General features: G+C 40.2%; 2 protein-coding genes across 3 annotated transcripts; both read left to right on the top strand.

Annotated features, from left to right (window-relative positions):
- The first annotated feature begins 514 nt into the window (after positions 1-514).
- Positions 515-2,916, top strand: tmem35 (transmembrane protein 35). The gene is made up of 2 exons (XM_082508779.1): positions 515-855; positions 1,785-2,916. The coding sequence occupies exons 1-2, from the start codon at positions 736-738 to the stop codon at positions 2,148-2,150; spliced, it is 486 nt and encodes a 161-aa protein (XP_082364905.1). The 5' UTR covers positions 515-735; the 3' UTR covers positions 2,151-2,916.
- A 2,345-nt stretch (positions 2,917-5,261) lies between these two features.
- Positions 5,262-21,158, top strand: cenpi (centromere protein I). Of its 2 annotated transcripts, none has more exons than XM_082554796.1 (20): positions 5,262-5,533; positions 8,719-8,856; positions 9,343-9,461; positions 10,014-10,121; positions 10,301-10,349; positions 10,492-10,538; positions 10,765-10,854; positions 10,942-11,070; positions 11,404-11,547; positions 13,972-14,092; positions 14,361-14,455; positions 14,603-14,720; positions 14,969-15,033; positions 15,210-15,319; positions 17,132-17,267; positions 17,638-17,762; positions 18,233-18,281; positions 18,832-19,047; positions 19,394-19,435; positions 19,599-21,158. In XM_082554796.1, exons 1-20 carry the CDS (start codon positions 5,371-5,373, stop codon positions 19,731-19,733), a joined length of 2,199 nt encoding a protein of 732 aa, XP_082410922.1. In that variant the 5' UTR covers positions 5,262-5,370; the 3' UTR covers positions 19,734-21,158. The 2 variants fall into 2 exon arrangements, with proteins under 2 accessions (XP_082410922.1, XP_082410921.1); XM_082554795.1 differs by having other exon boundaries at positions 18,829-19,047.
- Positions 21,159-22,192: the final 1,034 nt, after the last annotated feature.

The following is a 22,192-nucleotide window of genomic DNA, read 5'->3' as shown; positions in this document are numbered from 1 at the left end:
GCTGGGCCCATGCCAGGAAACCCACCAATTTAAATAAACTTCAAATTCTCCCAAGAGGAGTGGTCAAATATCCAACCAGAACTATGTCAGAGGCTAGTTGATGGCTCCCACAAGCATCTAGTTGAGGTGCAACTTATTAAGGGACATTCAAGCAAATATCAGTGGTGATGCAGATTTACATTTGAGCCACTTCAAATCTGTGCACCCATTTGTTGTTTTTTAAAATCATTAAAGGCGCATGCTGCATAACCATTCACACTCTGGAAATAATTGAAAGCACAAAATTACCATGTCATTCATGCCCATGATAATGCATGCAAACATTTATCTCAGCATATAGCACAGAAGTGGGTTTTATATGTTACCTCTTTTCGTTAAAATCGCAGAGAGGCACAAAACTCATATATAAAGTTGTTGTTAAGCAACTTGAACCCAGAGCTTTTATCTTGGCTGTGAGCTAATGCCATAATTCAGCACTATGAGTGTTTCACGTAGGATGCGTGTCCCTTCCCTTTAATCTTATTCTTAAACTAAGATGAGAAGTAGGTCTTCTGCCTGCTCCGCATCCAGCAGCTCCCTTCCTGCTGCTGCTGGATGCGGAGCAGGCAGGGACCCCGGTCGCCATTTTTATGGTAGATCCAGAAGCCCATCCCCCTCGCGCATCTTCACTGGGAAACGTTCCGACTTTCATTCAGCTCAGCGGGAAGCGCCCGGCCGCATGCACGGTACTGAAAAATGGCTTCACCAAGGACAATAACCATTGTGGCTCTTTCTTTTGCTCTGGGTTTATTTTTCGTGTTTATGGGGACCATTAAGCTCACCCCGAGACTAAGCAAAGATGCATACGACGAAATGGTGAGTAGCGTTGAGTCTTACCCGTGAAGTGTCCGCATCTTTGGGGGGGGGGTAAAGGCCATTGTTCTGCGGTGACTACAGACTCAATGTGTAGGGAAGCTGACCTAAATAGTAAAAGGACGGGAAAATGAGTGTTTTAGATGCTGGGTTGCTCTTTTAATAGGCCTGTCTGTTGCTTGTTTTCCCAGTGGAGAGTCCTGTACGGTTATACAAATGACCTGCTATTATTGCCTGCAACAATACTTTTAGCACGCATGCTAAGCCACCGTGTTTTAGGATAAGACTCAAATTATTTTAGCAGTCATCCCTGTAAACAGATAGCATACATAAAATAGTTTAAAACGGGCCTATCCTTAGCTGAATATGGATGAATAATGAATGAATGAAAGCACTTCCTTTTTCTTTCTTCTTAAAACATGCTGTAATTCAGCTTAAAGATACAAAGAAGCATGCGGGATAATTAACAGTTTTGGAAGTGAGAGATTGGCCTTTATAACCTAAAATGTCTTGTAGCTCCCATGGATGGATGGATAGATAAGATAGATAGAGAAGCAACTTAGCAGTTGGAGAGCAATGGTGGCGCATTCGAGCAATTTCTGTGAGATGCACCTGCGGGTGCTGATGTTGAACTATCCTGTGGAAGATCATCGATGGCATGCCTGTTGGTTTAATTACTGCATTCCCAAGCTCACTGAATATCATAATTGGATGAGTTTGCAGGTTTTCTTGAGCAGTGAGCAATAGTGAGCAATAGGCTGGAGAGTCATTGTGCAGCCACAGTGATGATAAACTGTCATCTAGATGTTGTACCTGCTGACCTGAGTGTGGTGACTCCACCTGGTCCTTACATGGCCTCACTAAAGGACATTCATAGCAGCCTGTAGGCCAAAGTTACACACTATTCATGAAGATTTCTTTTTTCTTTCTAGAAAAGGGCATACAAGAGTTATGCCAAAGCATTGCCGGGCCTGAAGAAGATCGGGATCAGCTCAGTCCTGCTACGTAAGATCATTGGCTCTCTGGAGGTGGGCTGTGGGGTGGTTCTCACCCTTGTACCAGGCCGGCCAAAGGACGTAGCCAACTTCTTGCTGCTGCTTGTCATGCTGGCTGTGCTCTTCTTTCACCAGCTAGTAGGAGACCCCCTGAAACGGTACGCCCACGCTCTAGTCTTTGGTATTCTGCTCACCTGCCGATTGCTCATTGCTCGCCAGAGTGATGACCGGCCAGAAAGAGAGGACAGCAGAGAGGAACAGCACATCAACGATCAGGAAAAGAACAAGGTCAAGCAGTCTTAAGGTCTTTCCTCTTGGTCTATGGATTGTAGTCATTCAAATTTTGAAGGAAACATTCACTCCTAGTAATAATACTACACACACACACACATCCTCTGTCCCATCCAGCTGCTGACTGATGACTCTCACCTACTCCTCTACACTCTTACTGTGAAACTGAGAACTCCTGACCCATCCATCCTCTACATAACCGTGGACAATCGTACCTTTGGAAACTGATGAGCTCAGCTCATTGTCACGTTTATCCATCCCTGTTTCCCTATTTATTTCAGTCCTACACTGTGTTCAATGTTTTACTCTACTAAGAATCTCTGTTATGTTTTAGGTTGATTTGAGAATGCTGTTTTTCATTGAAGAATCTTTGTTGTTTTTCTTTCTAATTTGTTTTTATATTGTAGGTAGGAGAGGTTAATGATGAATTTCAAGCATGTTTAATTTGGTCAAATTTACAGAGTTTAAACTAAAAAAGGCACTGATAAGGGGAATTTTGGACTTGCTGTACTTTTTTAATTCGTCTTACATATCCAGGTCTGATGTTGATGCAGTGTTACCCAGTGACTCCTTCAGTTAAAAAAACAACCTATAAATCCTTTTTCATTTTTCATCTCAGTAGACTTTTGCAGAAGTACGCATGAAATCTTCTCAAAGTAAAATAAGCTGAATATCATCCTTTCAGTTCTGTTATTACACTGAAGTTGTTTAGCTGGGAATGATGGTGCTCGCTGCCTCAGACGTCGGCAGCCTGCTTGTACTGCAGAACACAACCAAATCAGAAGAGTATTTTCTCATTGAAACTCAATTTTACCATTTGTAATTCACAGTTGGAAGTCTTAAATTCTAATCACGGGTTTGTTTCTTCTTCTCTAAAGATATGAAAATAATTCCTACTGCGGTTGAAAATACTGTCAATTTTGAGACTCACAATATTTCTGTAAATGATATACTTAAAATAAAGAATTGGAGCTCAGCCTGACTAGTGCATTTCATTCCATTAAAGTTAACTAAAAATACCTTAAATATGAATCACGAGCTGCCCCCCCCCCGCCTTGTTATATAACTTCAGCCAGTCCCTGTCAAAGTAATTCCTTCATATTAGCACATATCCTACATACTACCTAGAAAAGTACTGTGTGCAACAGCTCTGCAAGAGAAGTCTTGGTCATTTTATTCTGTCCATTGCACATAGATTGGTTTATTATAAAATGCTGCTTAACTCAGGCTGGCATTAAGTTATTATTGTCAGAAGGGACTGACTTTCGCACCTTTTTTTGTTTATGTGAATTTTCTCATAAGATGACTCCTGATGGCCTAAACTCAAAGCTGTGTCTGACACAGCAAAAAAAAAAAAAAGCCCTCATATGAGCAACAATCAAACAGGCTCACTGTACAGACTGGCTCTGATGGTTGTTTGTCTTAAGCCACTTTTCCTCCTGCTGAGCATGAAAGCTGGATGGGATATTTGTTACAGTTTGGATGAAAGTTATAAGAAGAAGACACGCTTTAAAAATCATGCATTATGCATTCCCCAAAGGGCAAATTATGACAGATGTTTGCAGAACAGCTTTGTCCACATGAAAAGAGAAATTTGTTTGTGAGTTGTAGCTGAGATTTCTGGCATACTGAAGAAAATATTAGGTAAATGAAATATAATATGATCTCTGGAAAACTAATTCAATCCCTGCAAAATGGCATAGGCATCTTAGATCCTTTGCCCTGCGTGTTCTTAGATATGGACATGTCTTTTACAGGCATATTTACTAACATAGATACATATAACTATGGAAAAAAAAAATTCAGGATAGACATAGCATTTTGGGTTTTGCTGCTGAATTACAGGAGGGCATTATTTTCTCTTGCAAAAGATGTTTTTCTAAAGGGGATAAATAAGGAGGCACTGAAGCACCACACTTTCACAAGCTGTTATCGTGGTTGCCACATTGATATTTTGGGATGAGCTACAATCTTTGTTCCAAAAGTTCATACGAAGTCCCACTTGATGTTTGTCGACTGTGCTTTTGATTTAAATTGTAAATGACAGATTTTAAAAAAAAAATCCACCTGACAAGGCTGATTTCTGCAAGGCTTGATCTGAAGATTTTCTGTGCCAGTTTTGGAAAAGACTGGAAAAAGGGCGAGTTATCAAAAATATTCTAACCAATCCATAAAGTCCAATATGGCTGTTACATTAATTAGTTAAGCATCAATATTCCATGGAAATTATGCCACAGAATATATGTGAGATGATCTATAGTGTAATGGTTTACAGATTTGCCTAAAACAATCAAAAGATGCCAAGTTTGATACAGGGAGGAGAAATAAATCCCTCTGGAGTTGAGTCAAGAAGGGCATTAAAATAGCTTTGTTCTACAAAAAAAAAAGATTGTATACATCTGGGATATTGTCCTCCCACTGTAGACTGCATTCGACTAAGGATCTGGTGTCTATATGTAGGAAGACTCAGAAGTGTTGGTATTTAATTTTGGACAAAGCGTTTGAAGGCTACAGGATTCAAGAATGGCTGGCAAGATATGAGGTGCTAAAATGTAACTTCATTAATGAAGTGAAATTTTTTGCTGTGAGCACCAAAGTAAATTAAAAGACTGATATAGCCTATATATCAGCTATTTCTAGGTTGATATGAAGGCTTCTAACCCTCCTTAAGTTCATTATCTGTAATTAATCTGTAATTTGTAGTTCTTTATAAGTGTCATATGAATGTAAACTGCATTTTCACAAAAAATGTGCTTTACAAACATATAACGGATTGAAAACAGAGTGAGCAGTAGTGGCTTGCTATGCATACAGTTAGGGTAAACACAGCATTATTTTTGCTTTCTCAAAATAGGGTCCAGTTTTTTTAGGCCTGCGGCTCTTAAATAAATGCAACCCATAGATACCTGAGTAATTTTAGAGTGTCAGCTTCTTTGTTCACAGAGTGTTTAAGATATCTGACCGGTCCCTTTGTATTCTGTTCATCACTTTATTAAAAATGTAAAACATTTATTATGAAGAACAAATCTACACCAGTGACTATGAGGCACAGAATAACGATGGGCACTCAGCGAGGTGGAAGACGAAAGGACTACAACTCCCGCGAAGCAACAGAACGGGAAGCCCAGACTGCGCAAGCGCAGGGCAAACGGTCGCGCGGATGATTTGAGTTTTGTTTGAATGGCCGAAGACAAAGGGGGTTACCGTGTTTTTAAGTTTTGGCAATGTAGAGATGGCAGCAACGCAAAATCTGTCGGATTCAGACCAATCGTCTGTAAGCGACCAATCTGCGTCCAGTCGGAGCGGTAACAGAAGTATAAGAGTTGCAGAAAAGGAGAGGAGGAAGAACGAGGCGGAGGACCCGTTTGTTTTAGCTCTGAAATACTTCTCTGACGGTACGTCTAAATATAAACCTCCGCCCAACAACAGGCTGTGGCGTTACTGTTACTAACTATACAGTGTTTAACCTCAGCAGAAAACAGATGGAGAAAATCCAACGAGGCCTGAAAAAAAAAAGTGTATGATTTCGTTACTTTTGTATTTAATGTGGCGTGTAACGCAGCTAGCTAGCATACGCCTCCCCTGTATTAGCATTGGGACCCCGGGGAAGCCAAAATATCAGCGTCTTTGGCTATTAGGTAACAGGCATTGTGTCGTGCCAAAACACAAAGGGGTCAGCAAGCTCGCTTAAACCTCTCACTTGATTGCATGGATATTCTTTTAAAACAAGAAGGAATGAGGAAAATACTCTAATACGTCTGTGGGACTCGTATTATCTCGAAGCTCTACTTCAAGCAATTTTAAGTCAGTCATAGTCGTTGTGAGCTAAACAAATTAAAATATGTATTTCACTGGATTTGATTAAAGTCTCTACTCATCACCCAAAGTTTGTTACTGTATGTTTTGCAGTAATATAATCTAATCTTTTATTTTGAAAAAACGTCTTCCCACTTCCCCTAAGCAGGTTTTGGTTCGGTGTAGTTATGCCATATTTAGAAGTTAATTGACTGCTGCTCATGTCAATGAAGATGGCCTTGATGTTTATATGTGGTGCACATATAGTTCTTTATTAGGGTACGCGTGTTGTCTAATCAGGTAATACAGCTCTGGAATATTTTCCACTTTTATGAATCTCCTGCAGTTCAGTTTTTAAGGAGGTTGCCAGAAAGCTGATTGTTTTACTTACTGGGATCACAGTGGGCTTTGGAATTCTGCATATTTTAAAGCGCTTCTAATATTTTATGTTAACATATGTAAAAGGGAGCATTTGGAGTAGAGCTTTAGGATTTTGAAGCGACTTGGATTCATCCTGAAATCATGGACGAAAAGTTGATACATGACCTGAGAGGTTTCGCTGAATTGAGATGGAAAAATAGTCACTCTTACTATCCATCTCATCCAATCATTTCCTTAACAACTTGCCCCTTTCCGTGTCATAGCTGACAGCGAGTGAGTCACAACTGTATCACAGGGCTATTATTCTTACATTCTCAGTGAAAACATAGATTAATTTGTTCTAAAAGATTTATGGGGTTAAACCAACCATCCATCGGGGCATCTATCGATTTATCGTCTGCTTACCCAATTCATTGTCACGGGGCCTGAAGCCTATCCCTGGTGTCATAAGGTGACAGGTGTGGTACACCCTGGACAGACCACCAGTTTGCTACAGGGTTAATGCATTAAATCAATAACCCAGACAAATATAGTAGATTGATAGCTTTCTTTTGAACTAAGTATTTCAAAATCTGTTGACTTATGTGGAGGATTTCCTTCAAATAGGTGGTTAGAAGAGTCTTATAGTAATTTTAAACAACCTAAGATGTAAATATTCAACTAAAATATCACTTGCAGCCAATGGAGTGGTGATGTAACTTGTAGTTACTGACGGGTAATCATCATTATTTTTAAACAAGCAGGTAAGCAATCTTCTGTCAGACCTAGTATTAAGCCAGCATTGAAAACACAAACATTCCAGTATTTACATGAACAGGAAAGTATAGACCTACGGCAGTCACAAGTAACTTTAACTGGGTAAAAAGGCTTTCAACACACTACATTATGCTTTACTACATGTCAGAAATTTGATTAACTTCATCATTTTTAATAATTGAGCACAACCTTTATTATAGTCTTTTAGCCGATTAGACATTAGTGTAGCATTTCTTAACCAGAAAGAATATGTGGAGCTGCAGTTCTTTCCAGTACAAGTGGATTTCCCATGATTTGGTTTTTGCATGACTTTGAACATTTGTGGTGCATGACAACAGGACTGAAAAACTGTGTTGTATTGAATTTTGAACCATCTCATGTGATTTTCAAGAGTCTTTATATTTCTTTAATTGTGCTCTTTTGACTCTTTGCTTTATTTTTCCCTCCAGAAATTAGTATCTCTCATAAATATTTAGATATGAGTTAATTATTCATCCAGGATTCTCTTCCATATCTTCACCATCTGTGTTCTTATTCTTGTTATTTTATGTTAGTTCTATTTAGTGCTAGTGATGAAGTGGTTAAAGGCACTGTTAGTGATGCATTCCTGAATTACTTGCCTACAGTGACCCTGGTTCCTGCAACTTATTAAACATCTTAAAAGGCATTGGATGCATTAATTAATTAACTTGGCATAAAAGGATTCAAGGATGAAATGATTCAAGAGACTGACATCACTTGGATGTTTTATTTTAGATCATTTTAGTTGTTTTTGTCTTCACATTTTTAATGTATTTTTTGTTATTTTCTTGAAAATGCAGAAAAAGGAATGTACCACACACCTTCTGATTAAATACTTTAGCATGTAAGCAATAAAGCATCAAACATTGTCTAGCATCAGCCAACTAATTTGTTATTACTTTTAACTAATCTGACAAATATTTTCACCCTGGAGCTGTGTTGTATCTAAATAACCCCCAATGTCCTTGTAACCAGGAAAAGTCTAAATTATTTCTGTGATTTGACTCTAGATGACAGCAGCGCTGTGGTGTGTTTTTGTTATTCTTAATGAGAAGCCAGCAAATGCGTGAATATTTGATGATGGATTTAACACTGAGCTAAATTGCGAAAACAGACAGTTTTTATGTCGCAGTGAGTAAACATGTAATAAACTGTTTTTCTGGGGGGTCTGATGAAGCAAACTGTTTATATCAGCTCATACCCTGTCATCCGATATCAAAGTTGCTGACTTATTCTAGTGTGTGAAACTGTTTTGTTTATGTTTTTGTTTTGTTTTGTTTGCTTCTCAGCTCATTAACACATTCCATTTTAAGGCCCTGCAAGTCACTTCTTTACATAAAACTGTTTACATCCATCTATCCATTCTCTTCCGCTGGTCCTTATGAGGGTAGGCTGGAGCCTATCCCAGCTACCATAGGGCGAGAGGCAGGGTACACCCTGGACAGATTGACAGTCTGTCGCATGGCTAACGCATCGAGACGGACAACCTTTCATACTCACATTCATACTTATGGGCAATTTAGAATCATGTCTTTCCTGAAGTCTTTTAGGAAATATCAGTGTAAGTGTTTTTTCCATTTATATAAATGTACACACTTTAATACAATGTCACCTCTCCTCCGTGTAGTTGAAGCAGGGACTCCTGTTCTGGGGAATGATGAGCTGGAGAAGAACCTGGTGCAAGTGGAAAAGGTGGCCTATAGTCAGGGACTTCCCCCAGAAGCAGTTTCTATTATGCTGGAGTTTGCCATGAGCCTCCGTATGGGTAAGACTGTCTTTGCATCAGCCTCAAACTGGGTAAATTGGGGAATTTCCAGCAGGGAGGATGGGCTTGTGTAACAGAATTATAGAGAGCAGGAGTCTGTCAGATTGAGGACCTAGCAAATGTACTTTTGGTTACACTTTTCACACTTAACTGAAGACACACTTAATTGAAAACAACAATTCACCAAGCCTGCCAGTCTTTGTACTGTCAATAGAAAAAGAGAGCATAAGCACAACAGATCTATTGTAGTCTTCCACAATGTAATATTGTGAAGGTTAATTGAAAAGATCTATATAGTAATATAATATTAATTGTATAGTTTATAAAGAATTATTATTTCTAATCGATGTGATGTGAGTTTCATTCTTTTAATTGTACAGTCATTTGGACAGTGTGAAAAAATGTGTGGTAATGTCTTTGATATTACGTCGTTCTGCACTCTTTAAGGCTTCTTTTGATAAATTTTGCTCTGAATTTTCTGTGCAGGGACTTCTCCATGTGTCCGGGTGCTCAAGTGTCTGATTCCTGCCTCTGTGGTGCCACAGGAGGCTGTTGTTCGAGCAGTGGTTTGGCTCAGCGTTGGCAAGATGCCCATCAGCACTCAAGTAAGTGCACGTAAAATATTTGCACTAAAGGAAATATTATAACTTCCAATCCTTCTTTAGGGATTCAGTTAACTTTTGGGGCAGTAAAACTTTGTTTGATGTGCCTAAAGCTTCTTCTCATTTTCTGTTCATTAATTATTGTCTGGAGGAATATTTGTCCAGGGAACGCGTGAGTCTGGCTGTGTTGCAGCTCTGTTTGAGCTCCAGTCGTGTCTGTTTAGTATAATGATTGTAAATCCACCAAGTCCAACTTTTCAGCTCTGCCACACTAAAATTAGCACAAGGTATATTTTGGGATTCCAAAGAGCAGCTGAAAAGCGCAGGAAGTGAGATGTAGGAGCAGTTAAGAGATACCAGCCAATTTTCAAAATAAAATGCAACTCAGGCTCAAATACTCCACTTCTGAAGTTCTTCTGGTGTGTTTTGAAGTTCAGACTTGTTTAGTTTTATGCCTTGCTTATTCCTGGGGTCACACTGAAGACATAATTTCATTGTTCTATTTGATAAGAGTGTGACATTAACGACCATCAAACTTACTTCTCTTCCATGCAGGTTCTTTTCATAAAGTGGGTATTGACTGTATTTGATATGATTGATGCAAAGGACCAGCTACGAGCAATTTATGGCTTCATCTTCAACTTTGTCACAGATGAAAATCTGGTAAGTGCTGGCGATCTTTATAATAATGGGTTGAAATGACTGTTTAGACAAATCCGATGGCATTTACACATGTCAGGCACGCTTTTCACTAAGCTGGACTGTGTTTTTAACAGCTGGCAAGATAAATAGTTATGTTTTAAAGGTGTGAATTGATTAATCATGTTGTCAAAATTTTTCAGTGTCCTTTCATCTGCCATCTCTTGTACCTTTTGACCCGAAAGGAAAGCGGTAAGCCAAATACTTTTATCCTTGAAATCAGATCCCTATACTATGAAAATACTATTCTCCCTTTTTTCAGTTTACTTCTTTGTTTCACCTTTTTCCTCATCACTTTTCTGAGGTTTTTTAACATCTCATTTTGTCGCGGTAGTGCGAGTCTTCAGAGTCAGGAAGCTACTGGAACTACAATCTAAACTGGTAAGCATCCTGCAGTTTTGATGTCGTCATTAATCAAGTGAATTTCATTATTTCCTTCCTCAGTGTGAGAATCATTTTGGAATTTAATTGCAGAAATGCAACGGCACAATTTTCCCATAAACAGTTACCCTCCAGTTGCCCATGTCGCGCATCTCATTATGAAAGAAACAAAAAATGTGATGCAGAGTACAAAGATGGGACTGATTGTTTATTGTTTTCTTCTCAGGGAAGACAGCCTTTCCTCCTGCACCTACTGTCACTTTACAAAGTGTTTTGCCCTGAACTGGTGACACTCTCCATTCCATCACGGATGAAGGTTTGTACCTAAAACATACTTGCTCTTGGAATACAACCATTCTCTGGAAAACAAAGCAAACATGGTGGTTTTCATCTTTTGTTGCAGAGTGGGTTTAGGAACCACATTTCTCCCTGGCAATCAGCATTGATTGCTGTCCAGAAGAGGAACGGTTTGCAAGGCGCTTCCAGCATGAGTCTGGTCACAAACAAGGATAAAACCAACCCAAGAAAAAGGGTATGCATCTTTTAATTGGGTTTGTAGCCAACCGTCAGCTACTGCTGCTGCCTGACAGTACCTTCCCAGCTTTTCATTTGTTGGAGGTTCACATTAGTGTGTACTTTATTTGTGCCAGCAAAAAAAATTGGCATATTTTCATTCAGATGTACACTGCAGATCATTTTCTTGATTACTTTGTACATTTTCTTGTGCTGCCTGATGCTTTTTTCCCTTCCGTTCATTATCATTGTGTTTTGAACTGTTAGTCAAAGGAGATACATAATTATTTGTATTCAAGCAGTTTATCATGATTTTAACTCCTTTGCTTTTTACTTTCTGCTTCTTTCTTAGAAACACTGCCACCTGGAATTTCCTGCTTTGATTCCTGCACTGAACAAAGAAGCTCAGTCTGAGCAGTCCTCCAGCAGAAGGATGGTCCCACTGGTGGAGCTCCACTCTTTTGCTCAGCTGTTGGAAAATATGCATCGTATAGAGGTAATTTCTCCTGTGATAAATCTCAGAGTTCTGCATCTGTCAAGTGCCGACACTGGGGAGGCATCTTGATCTTTCGCTGTGTTGCTTCCTCTTATCTAGTTCAATTTTACAGATCAGCTGTAAATCATTTCAGCAACAGAATATAATGTATTCTAGTTGGCCACTGAAGTGTCCCAGTAAATCAGATGCAGCAGGAAAATGAGAATCCCTTCTTCCTAACTACCAAGAAACACCAGCAGTGATGACAGCTGTCAAAGGAACACTGCGGTCTCAGGATGGACTAATAGTGAAGCAAAAGACAAATCTATGATCTAAACTACTAACATGGAATTAAGAGAAAAGAGAATATATAATGAAAATTACTTTTTCACTTTTAGAACAAGTACACTGGCTACTTGAATGCATGGCAAGAACTTGTGGCTTAAACGGGTTTTATACGTTTTGTGTCTGCTTGGGTCCCTATCATGTAAATTTCGTCATTGAAGAGTGAGTGCAAGGAACTCACCTGTGGAGAACTGATATTATAACTCGTCAACTATGCATGCGCCCAGGCAGCAAGTTTAAAGTGGACTTGGACGAAGTAAAACAGGAGAGAATACTCTGTCGTGAGGACTCCAGCTGTCTGTGGCTTTAAACAGGCTTTTTCATAAGGAATATATATGTAAAGATGCAGCATCTCATACTGAGCCCCCACAGCAGGTTCACAAGAAAGGCAAAAGAGAAGGAGAAGTCCTTTTAAGGGGTCTCATAACAGGCGTATAACAAAAATACCAACTTCCTCAGGTGACTACTTACATTACAGAAGTTTTTTTTTGTATTAGGAATTTTCTTTTATGTTTAAATATGCAAACTGGGCATTGCCAGTTAAATTATGCGTGTAAATTGGCAAGAAATCCCGATCTTGGATCAAATCACATTTAAGTCACCAGTTCAGCAGGCTTTGAGTGACTCAGTAAAAACTTTGAGCGCATAGATATCAAATTGGAAAGTTTGGATATGCTACTGAAGTGAGGATTTTTGGATCAGAGTACAAGTATTTATAGAATGTTATACAATTATAATGTACTAGTAAAATAAATTCTTTACTTAAACATACACTTGAAGCGTCACCATTTGATTACATACACAAAATCCAACATTATTACTTTGCTTAAACAGCAGAGAAAGTGCAGTAAAAATATCTAAATGTGTATTTTGGGCTTTTATTTTCACAAGTGGGAAAGAAGACATGTTATTGATGCAAAATGGCACAACACCTCAAGTCTGACTGGTCCATAAGAATTTTTTTCCCTTTAGTAGCTGTGTTTAAATTGTGATATATCCTCTGGGCCACAGGGTGGCGCTGTGTTACTGTTGTATTTGTATGAGTTTATTGTGCTTGGCCATTAAAAACTTTGACCTAGAGAAACCACAGCGTAAGTGGCCTGTGGCTGTTTATTATATTAGAGCACACACAGCGTAAGTGGCCTGTGGCTGTTTATTATATTAGAGCACAAACTGACTTCATGAGCAGAGTGCTTGTCATTTGTTTTTTAAACAGGCTGTTGCTTTTTTATTTTTACAGATATCATCAGCGTGTTATTTGTCCTTTATGAGTAATGAAAGCAAGGGATGTTAGTGGAGATGTATCCGAGTAATGCATTGGACAAAGTTGCAAAGCAAATGGTCATTTAGAGAGGCCTCTCCATAAATGTCTATTTGCCCTGCAGATTCAGTGACCTGATAAACCAATGTAAGTCATTTTAAAAGGATTGCAGGGTTTTATGCGTCATGCTACATAAATTCACCTCTTTCACTGCCCACAAATAAAACGTGGACAATAAGGCTTGGAGGGCGTTGGTGCCAAATGTGTTTATGGCAGGGAGAGTGGTGCTTTGCCACGTGTTAGGAAAGACAGATGAGTACAATCAATTTCCCTCATAAAACTATTCGGTTACGGCATTGACAAAGGATCATTGATTATTTCCCTCACGGCCGGCGTTCTTGTTGTCAAAAGCAGAATGGTGCTTTTTCAGTTTAACGATACAGTTGCTCCATAATTACTGAAGAGCTGAGTTGTGTCCATTTACAGTCTGTCTTTCTCTCATTCTAATTCGTGTATTAAATTGACAAAGTCCCCATATTGAGAGGCAGCTGTTCAGCCACAATAAGGGACTGTATAAACTATCCAGTGTGGTGGAAGAAGTGTCCCAGTATGGGGATTACATTATGGGGATTACCAGATACCGAGGAACTGGCTTAAAATTAGATTGGTGGCCAACCCTGTGATAAGGACACGATCATCTGTTGGTTCTTACACTCTTATTTATTTCAGCTTCTGTGTTTGTTTATTTGTTTTTTGCTTCTGTGTACCTGTTGTCTTTATGTGTCTTTCTGGTTATTTTAGTTTCTTAATCATAATTTTGCTTTATGTGTTTCCACCAGCTGCCTGCTCAGATGGGCTCGCTGCTGGGTTCCAGTCTGGCACTGCAGTACCTGGACTGTGTGCAGGATGAGTCTGCCCTCCTTCGCCTCAATTTCTGGTTAGGCTACGCTTTTCACGAAGGTAAGTCGGGAATGCACACTACACACTACATAACTGCTGTGACATGTTCTTTCTAGAAGTTAGAGGAAAAGCAGAGCTGACCTTGAGCTGAACCCCAACATAACTTTGTTGCCATGTTAAAGGGATTCTTTTACAGAAGGGTTTAAAGACATATGAGAATATGTCTCCGTGTGAAGATGCAGTGCATCTGAAATCTCCTGCTGTCCTCTTTGTAGTGCTCTGAATTTTTCACGCAGTAAATACCCTTTTTGACTGTATTTTTTTAAAGAGTTTTTATTCTGTGGCGATGGAGGACCCAGTCAGACTTCAGAAGAAGCTCTCCAGTTTTTGAACAAGTTGCTGTCTGCACAGCACTTTCTGCAGGTGAGCCCCTGATAGCGACGTCCACAGCTCACTGACATCGTCATTATTTCTGATGCTCATTAACCTGGCGCCACACGCGTACCTGATACGTGCTGTGTACCAACGCTGAGCCAAAGATTTATTTCACATCATAATTTTCTCCAACAGGAGGGCTTTTCCAGTTCAGAGGTTTTCCTCTATAAATTTCTGAATGTTTGGGACGGCTCACTACTCCGTCCGCAGATCCTCGGCCTGCTGAGCAACATTCCGGTTGTTCCAAGTTCCCGTGAGTGTTACCTCCACAGATCACTGCTTTCTATGACCGTCTTTCTTCACAGCTCAATTTTCTCTCCTTATGTCTGTCAACGTACACTTACAGAACACAGGTTTTCTCTCTGATCTTGTCGTGCACTTGAATAAAATCACAGTCATGTTCTCATCTTAGCAAGCTGTCATTTTGTCCTTTATGTAGGGAACTGTAACGCATTGAATTGTACGTCAGGTACAATAGTGACCTTTTGTCTCCCCCTTCAGAGATCAGAAGGCTTCTGTTTGAGCCTCTCATGCAGCTTTTCTTCACATCCTCGCTGTTTTTCAAGGTAGGCTTTTCTTTCGCAGACACAAACAGATCAAACTTGCTCCCATTACTGTTCAAAGTTATTAGGAAAAAAAATGCAGTAGTGAAAAACAGCGCAACAAAGCCCTTGAGTAGTTCAGTGTTTAACATGCTGCATAATTGGTTCTTTTTCTCTCTTTCGTGTTTGTATCTCTGCAGTGTGGACTGATGGAGTGTCTTAACAATATGCTGTTGAAGTGGTTGACCTGGCACTCCATTTATGCTCTGGAAGACGACCTGGACATCAGCCTCAACAGCCACACGTCCATGTGAGTTTCACATCTGTTCAGTTATATTTAGTTCCATGTATATAGCGTGTTTTCTGAGCAATAGTCACTTCAAGGGAAGTAAACCTGGATGATTTAGCAATCTGACGTTAGCATGCAGTAGAAAGTAGGGAGGAAGACAGAGTCCTGCAGCAGAATCGTATGTATGAGTGTGTCAGTGCCTCGCTGCAACACTCCATGAAGCACATCAAACTCCACTCTCTGTGTTCCCCCGTGGGGCTCAGTCAGCTCACCGCGCTCATCCATAGTACTGTCCAAACACCTCACATTCTCCACGATGATCGCTGGAACAGCTCCTGCTCTGAGACCCCGTTGTTTTCTCCGTAGCTTCTCCAGGATTACAGGCTTTGCTCGTGGAAGTAAAAACTGTCAGCACGACCAACAGCTGAAGACAAGGCAGAGGAAAATACAAACACCAGGAACAGCAAACAGAACAAAACACAAACTACAGGAGAGTGCAGACAGAAGTTAATGGCTTACAATAGTGAGAAATTCGTAGAGGAAAGAAAAGAGAGGTATCGAAACAAAACACTCAGTACATCATGGGAGGTTCCGCCTGAGCCTGTAGGAGTATAAGCAGTGGATGGTTCGGTTTAAACCATAACTATAGGCTTTATCAGAAAGGAAAGTTCGAAATTATTAAGAGGTCTTTAAAATATGATGATGTAATTTGATCATTCAAGGCTTTGTATGTAAATGATTTTGAATGTAATCCTAGATTTGGAAAGCCTTTAGAACAACCTGATGATATGGAATTATAGATTTTCAGCCTAGAAGTTAAAAAAAAAAAATCCATGATATAGTTTTTCACTGTTGCTTTGAGATGGGATTTTTTGAATATTGGTAGAACTGTAAAGAGAAAGAAGCCAGACCTCAAGCTTAAGTTTATTAGGGAGTGAATGACACATCCTGCAGGCCAAGTAATGTAATACATAGCGGATATCTGGTTAGACACCCATGTTCTGAGAACTTAAAGTGCCAAATATGATAACCTAATTATAAAATTACATCTGCTTCCTGCTTTCTTGATGCTTGAAACTTGTACTTTGTGTCACGAAATGCTTTCTCATAGAAGTTGGCTTTTTATTTATTGTGCCTTAATTGACTAATTACTTTTCCCCAAGGACAAAACAGTAGTTTTAATTTTGATTATTGGCAAATTAAGTTAAATGTCAAGTCTCTTGTTGCAACTTTTTTTTTTTTTAATTTTTGATTACGTTAAATCTTGAAAGACAACTGACATTTGTATATGTTGCAACTATTTATCTTGAATTGAATCCATCTGTTATCCACTGGCAGCTAAAGCAAATCAGTCTTTATTGTATGTTTTCCCTTTGGGTTTTGAGCTCGTTTATACAAGTCCTTTATTTGAAATTTGTTTGGGAACAAGTGGCACCTTAATATTCCAGGGAAACGATTTTCTAGCTTCCAAATTGAAGGGTGGCGTACGAGTCAATTATGTTTAAATGCCTGAGCTTCATCACTTGTTTAATGCTGCAATAAATGCCTTCAGTCAGTGGAAAGATCCATTTTACTCAGTGCCATTTCCAAGTTCACCTGTGGTATTTACCCAGTGTACAACTCATTGAAGAAATCATTGATCACGCATTGTGTTTGTATCTGTTTGATTCAGTGTTTGTCATTTGTGTTTGCAGTGAGCTGCTTTGGATAGATTCCTGTGTTTTTATATGAAAAACTGCAACAAAGTTTCAAAGGACATGAGTTAAAGGCTGTCACAGGTGTCATTTAACATCCGTTTTGGGTAAAGTGACTCTCTTTTGCCCTGTGTTCCAGAAACATGACTCTGTCGGGGTTTAAGGATTCGGTGATGGAGCTGATTCACTTTGTGGGTCGACTGGCCTCTGTGGGCCTTCAGCTTGAAGGCTGTCACTGTCTCCTCCTCAGCTTCGTCCTGGACTTCTATGAGACGGTAAAAAAGAAGAAGAAGCTGGAGTTAATGATTTTATCTGTTTTGTCATAATCTGTGTTTGCGATTTGTTATTGTCTCTATATAGTGACACAAAAAATAAAACATCCTCGAGATGTTTCACCACCCCTACCTTGCAGAATGATGGTATTTGTAGGGTCTGACACCTTAAAAACACAAGCCCAGTCTTATTTAGCAAAATGCAAGTAGAGGGAGAGAACATGAGATTCCCTGAACAGCTTTAAAGATCAACTTGTAGCAGAGCACACTCTTTCTAAAAGGTTCAGCGGGGATGCATATTCTATGTCTGAGCCTCTGCTTTAACGTTTTTAATCTCTGTGGGTGTTTGTTACATGTTTTTCTCCTCCCGCAGGTTTGTGACACATTTCTGAAGTATGGCCTCCCTCTCATAGTGATGCCTCCAGCTGGAGTCTTTTACCCAGCCCTGTTTGCCACTGACCCCGTCAGCGTGGACCGACTGGCCTACATCATGCACAGGTGGGTGCTCAGCACCTCTATGGGAAGCTGCCATAAGCTTATCTTAATGCATACATTAGCAATGCCCTAAATGTAGTATGTCATATGCTGCTTATACATATTTGATAAAGGGACTGAATTGGAATCAAATGGCTTAATTGAACTTGCATGTTAAGGCATTATTAATGATGGAGGCCAGGGGGCAATACCCTAAAGCCCAGATTCTTTCCTTACGTGGAATTCTAGTATCATTTATAACTCCAGGCTTTAATAACACACGTCCTTATAGCCTAACTAATTGAGTACACCCTGGGGTTTTAAAATAATTTTACCAAAGCTAAGAGTAAAAAGCCGTGACTCCAAAATTAAAACGTAATTGCACGGTGTGTTTTGACTGACCATAGAGAACTGGCTGTTGTGCAGTGATTTATGATCACAGAGGCCACTGGTCCATTGCTTTTATTTATTTATTTTTCTTCTATTTTCATCAGGTACAAAGTGAACTTGACATCAGCCAAGAGCCAAGAGAAAGTGACAGAGGTAAAGATTGATGCTTATTGTTTTTGTTATGTGAAAATGAACATGTGAACAATATTATACATTAATTTTCTGCTTTAATGTTTTAGTCGATGCTCTCTCTGTGTTTTGCCCCTTCATTCACTTTCGTAGATTTAATAGTAAAGCTCCTTAGGAGTCTACAAGCATCTACTTAAACCTGGTGACTTTAATATCTTCTCAGATGTGAACTTAAAGTTGTCCTTTATTACAGCAGTCACTGTGAGCTGCGAATTTGAAAGTACATGTGTGTGAATGTGTGTGTGAATGGGTGGATGACTGGATATGTAAAGCGCTTTGGGGTCCTTAGGGACTAGTAAAGCGCTATATAAATACAGGCCATTTACCATTTACCATTTACATGTCAGTCAAGCCAGTATGTGTGCCTGAAAATGTCATTGGCAGCCTTTATTAAGTAAAACAGCCTTGGTAAATGGTATTCAGATTAATCATCACAGCATCAGATCTCTGTAGTTCGGCTATACTCTTACTCCACTTTCTTAGTTTCTCCTTTTGGAAATGTGCTTCTCAGCAGGCCTTTCACATCAGCCGCCAGACTTTCCGTGAGTTCAACCACTACGTCGTCATCATGGTCAACTGCCTGTGGAACTCCAGAATGTTTTATCCAGGGATGGGCGTACAGCTGGGAGAGGAGCTGCTTCTCAAGAGTAACGTGCCACAGTACGGGTCGAGCTTCGACCTCGTCCACCATCCTGCCTTCATGAGCTACGCGGTCAACTTTCACCAGAAGGTGAGTGCGCGTCATTTGTCTTGATTTGGATTGAATCCTACATGCTACAGTAAAACCCATGCTTATTTTCATACCGCACAGGGAATTTGAATCAGCAGGCAGCGCGGTTATTCATCTTACAGACCAGCTAAATGTGGTGTTAATGTATCTTTCACAGATGATGCATTAATACAGAAGGAGATTTTATTATTAATGAGTGCAGCGTGAGATGGGGTTTTTCATCAAGTTTAATAATATCCGCACCTTTTTTATTTTTTGGTTGGGTCCAACTGCATCATCCAGCAGTGATCCTGTGAGATTCGCGAAGGCTGGCTGTCGATAAATATTAATGTTCTCTTTTCATCAGTGTTGGCCGGGGAAAAAGGACATGGACCTCAATTCCATAAAGGTATGAGAGGTTCCTTTTCATTTCCCTGCATTTATAATAAAGTTCAGGTGTAGTTTGATGTGCATCGGTCATGTTTCATAGATTAATAGAGACATCTTTGATCACACAAATCTTCAGATGTCTGCAATCTGACCTGACATGTTTCTGTGTGTGTGTGTTTCAGCACTCCAAGCCATGGAATTGGTACCTGGAGTATTTGTTCACTCAGGGCTATGACGGCCTTAAACATTTTGTTCAGAGTAACATCAGCTGGCAGCTGAAAGCAGACGATGGTCAGGTTGACGCACAGCGGAGGTAGAAGCTGAACCCGGCAGAGAAGAAAAAAAGCGCCAACTCGCTTCTTATATCCCCCCTTTTTAAAAAAGACTTGTACATATTTTTCCCCTCGCCTCTTCCAAGTGTGCGAGTCGTTTTTATGTAAATACATTTATCTGTCCTTATTGTCTTGTACATTTAACAATGATGGCATAATGTGTTTTTTTTTTTCCCCCTTGTACAGCTTGTCAGCTGCAAACCTATTAATTGCACTCTTGAAAAATAAATAAGTGTAAGACTTTTCCTTTGAAGGTTGGATAGAACCCAGTTTGCAGGATAATTTAAAAGATTCAGAGAACTGCCTGAGCTCAAGTGGACCCTTGGGAAATTTTTTTTCGAACTGAGCACAGTGTATCTTGGTTATGCAACAAATTATTAATTTCATCATTTGTTGAGGAAATGAAAGCTCACTGACTCAAACCCCGTGGTTGCATCCTTGGAGTGCTGTGCATGGTGCAGTGTGTTGCACTCTCCAGTACTTTATATTTTCTTTCATTTTTTTCTTGTACCTTTACAGACCACACACTGATATAAACATGGCCAAAGTTTTGAATAATAAGGTCAGTTTATATGAAAATAATCCCTAAATGCTAAGTTTATCTATGGTTTGTTCTACAGAATGTTTAGAGAGGAATACCCTTTTTTAAGGTAGATTCTTGGCCTTTATTGCAATAACATAAAAAAATCTGGGCAAAGGATCGAGCAAGGTAAATTCAAACCAGGTGTCCGAATTAGCCTTTGCCATATGGGTCACCTGCGCTACCAAATGAGCTAAACCGGCATCCAAGTGGGGATATATTTACTGTGACCCTCTCAGGCACACAGCAAACTCCAACTACAGAAGCCCCGCCCACCTGCTGTTCAAATCTTCTGTTTGACAGGGGCAGCCAATCAGAGAAAAGTTGGTTTAAAGGGTGACTAGCGTTTATTTTGAACTGTTGATCATGCAAAGCTAATCTGTTGGTTTCCAAGAATAAAATATAAGGCTGGAAATGAGCATAGTAGTTCTCCATTAATGTTAGAAGTGCGCCATCCTTTCCGTACTTATGGACCTATAACAGAAAGGTTTATGCTCATTGTTTGCTGATATTTTGTGGCTGACATAACCCAGAACTGGGTTGGAAGGAAAAAGTCGGAATTTTGTTTCACATCTTCCAGGCTTGACTGAAGTTTTGGGTTTGCTGTAAAATGATGAAGAGTTGCGGAGCTGTGCGCGCTCTCTCTCAACCTTGAGCTAAATGACTTCCTGAGCTCTCTTTGGACGGCTCCCATTCAGCTCCCACCGATCCCCCACCTCAGCTCCAACAACGCAAGTTTTCTATTACAGTTTCATTTTATTCGCAGCTTATAATCTTTACTGCGATAGTTAAACCGGGCGCCTGGAAGCCTCCCCGCGTGTGCCGTGTCGCTGATGTGAACGAGCGGAGCCACCTTAAAGCAGCCCTCTGATGTCAGCGTCAGAGGCACAGTCTCCGCCGCCGGTACAGCGCTGCGCTGCTCCGCCGTTTCAAATCTTCTGCGCTGCTGCTCTCCTCACTTTCTTCAGCTCATGTCGCGGCTGCATCCACCGGAGTAGCTCATTTATTTCAGCGTCTTCTTCGCCAGCAGCTGAGCCGTGTCAGTCCAAGCTGAGCCAAATCCTCGCTCCAGGGAGAGAAAGGTAAGATTGTTGTTCAAGGGTTCTTCTTCTTCTTAAGTGATTACTGCAGGAAATGTGTTCAACCGGTTACCCTCACATTCAGAGCAAACAGAGGAACGCGGTGTTGACAGTAACTGGCTTCTTAAATTGCCTTTGGGTTACTCTTGTGCGTGTTGAGATGGAAACTGGCTGTGCTGCTGCAGTTGAGTACTGGCCATCGTCCTGGTCGCAGTCTGCCAGATGTATTTTTAAAACCAGACATCTGTGTGATGGATGAGGTTTGCCGGATGAGCTTCAGGGCTACAACCTGTGTATGCACCGTGTACGCGCTCTTCTGACCGGTGGAGCTGCCAGATCAAAAGGTGTCGGGCGTTTAGGCAACCTCTACTGTTCTTTCGACTTTTCTCGCCTCTTCTTCTTTTGAATGAATGAATGAATGAATGAATGAATGAGGCTGTGCACAGACCACATTTCTATCAATTCATTAACTGCGAAGGAAAGGAAGTAATTTCAAAGACAGTGATTAAGTGTGCGCTCAGCGCTTGTTTTGTGGAGCTCACAGGAAAAGAGCCTGTCAGATCCCTCTCCTCTTCCCCTGCAAGTTGCCTCTCGAGTGTCGCTTTCTGCAGGGAAAAAGAAAGAAAGAAAAATTTATAGGGCTTTTCTGCCTCATCAGTTTGTATGGGTGGAGACTGACGTGTGATGGCAGGCTGAGGTGTTGAGCCGGATTTGAACTCTGGATGTCGCGAGTAATTATGGTTACAATTACACGGTGTGCGTCTTAAGCCCCGAGACTCCTTTCA

The sequence above is a fragment of the Aulonocara stuartgranti genome (assembly GCF_965226115.1).
Source record: "Aulonocara stuartgranti genome assembly, chromosome: 2".
NCBI lineage: Eukaryota > Metazoa > Chordata > Actinopteri > Cichliformes > Cichlidae > Aulonocara > Aulonocara stuartgranti.
This window is presented reverse-complemented; position numbering and strand designations above follow the sequence as displayed.

Bases quoted from the DNA above. Each gene is read 5' to 3' on its own strand.
- tmem35 (XM_082508779.1), top strand. From the start codon at position 736: ATGGCTTCACCAAGGACAATAACCATTGTGGCTCTTTCTTTTGCTCTG. The intron at 856-1,784 runs GTGAGTAGCGTT...TTTTCTTTCTAG, and splicing joins AAGATGCATACGACGAAATG to AAAAGGGCATACAAGAGTTA.
- cenpi (XM_082554795.1), top strand. From the start codon at position 5,371: ATGGCAGCAACGCAAAATCTGTCGGATTCAGACCAATCGTCTGTAAGC. The intron at 10,350-10,491 runs GTAAGCCAAATA...TTGTCGCGGTAG, and splicing joins TTTGACCCGAAAGGAAAGCG to TGCGAGTCTTCAGAGTCAGG. The intron at 14,456-14,602 runs GTGAGCCCCTGA...TTTCTCCAACAG, and splicing joins CTGCACAGCACTTTCTGCAG to GAGGGCTTTTCCAGTTCAGA.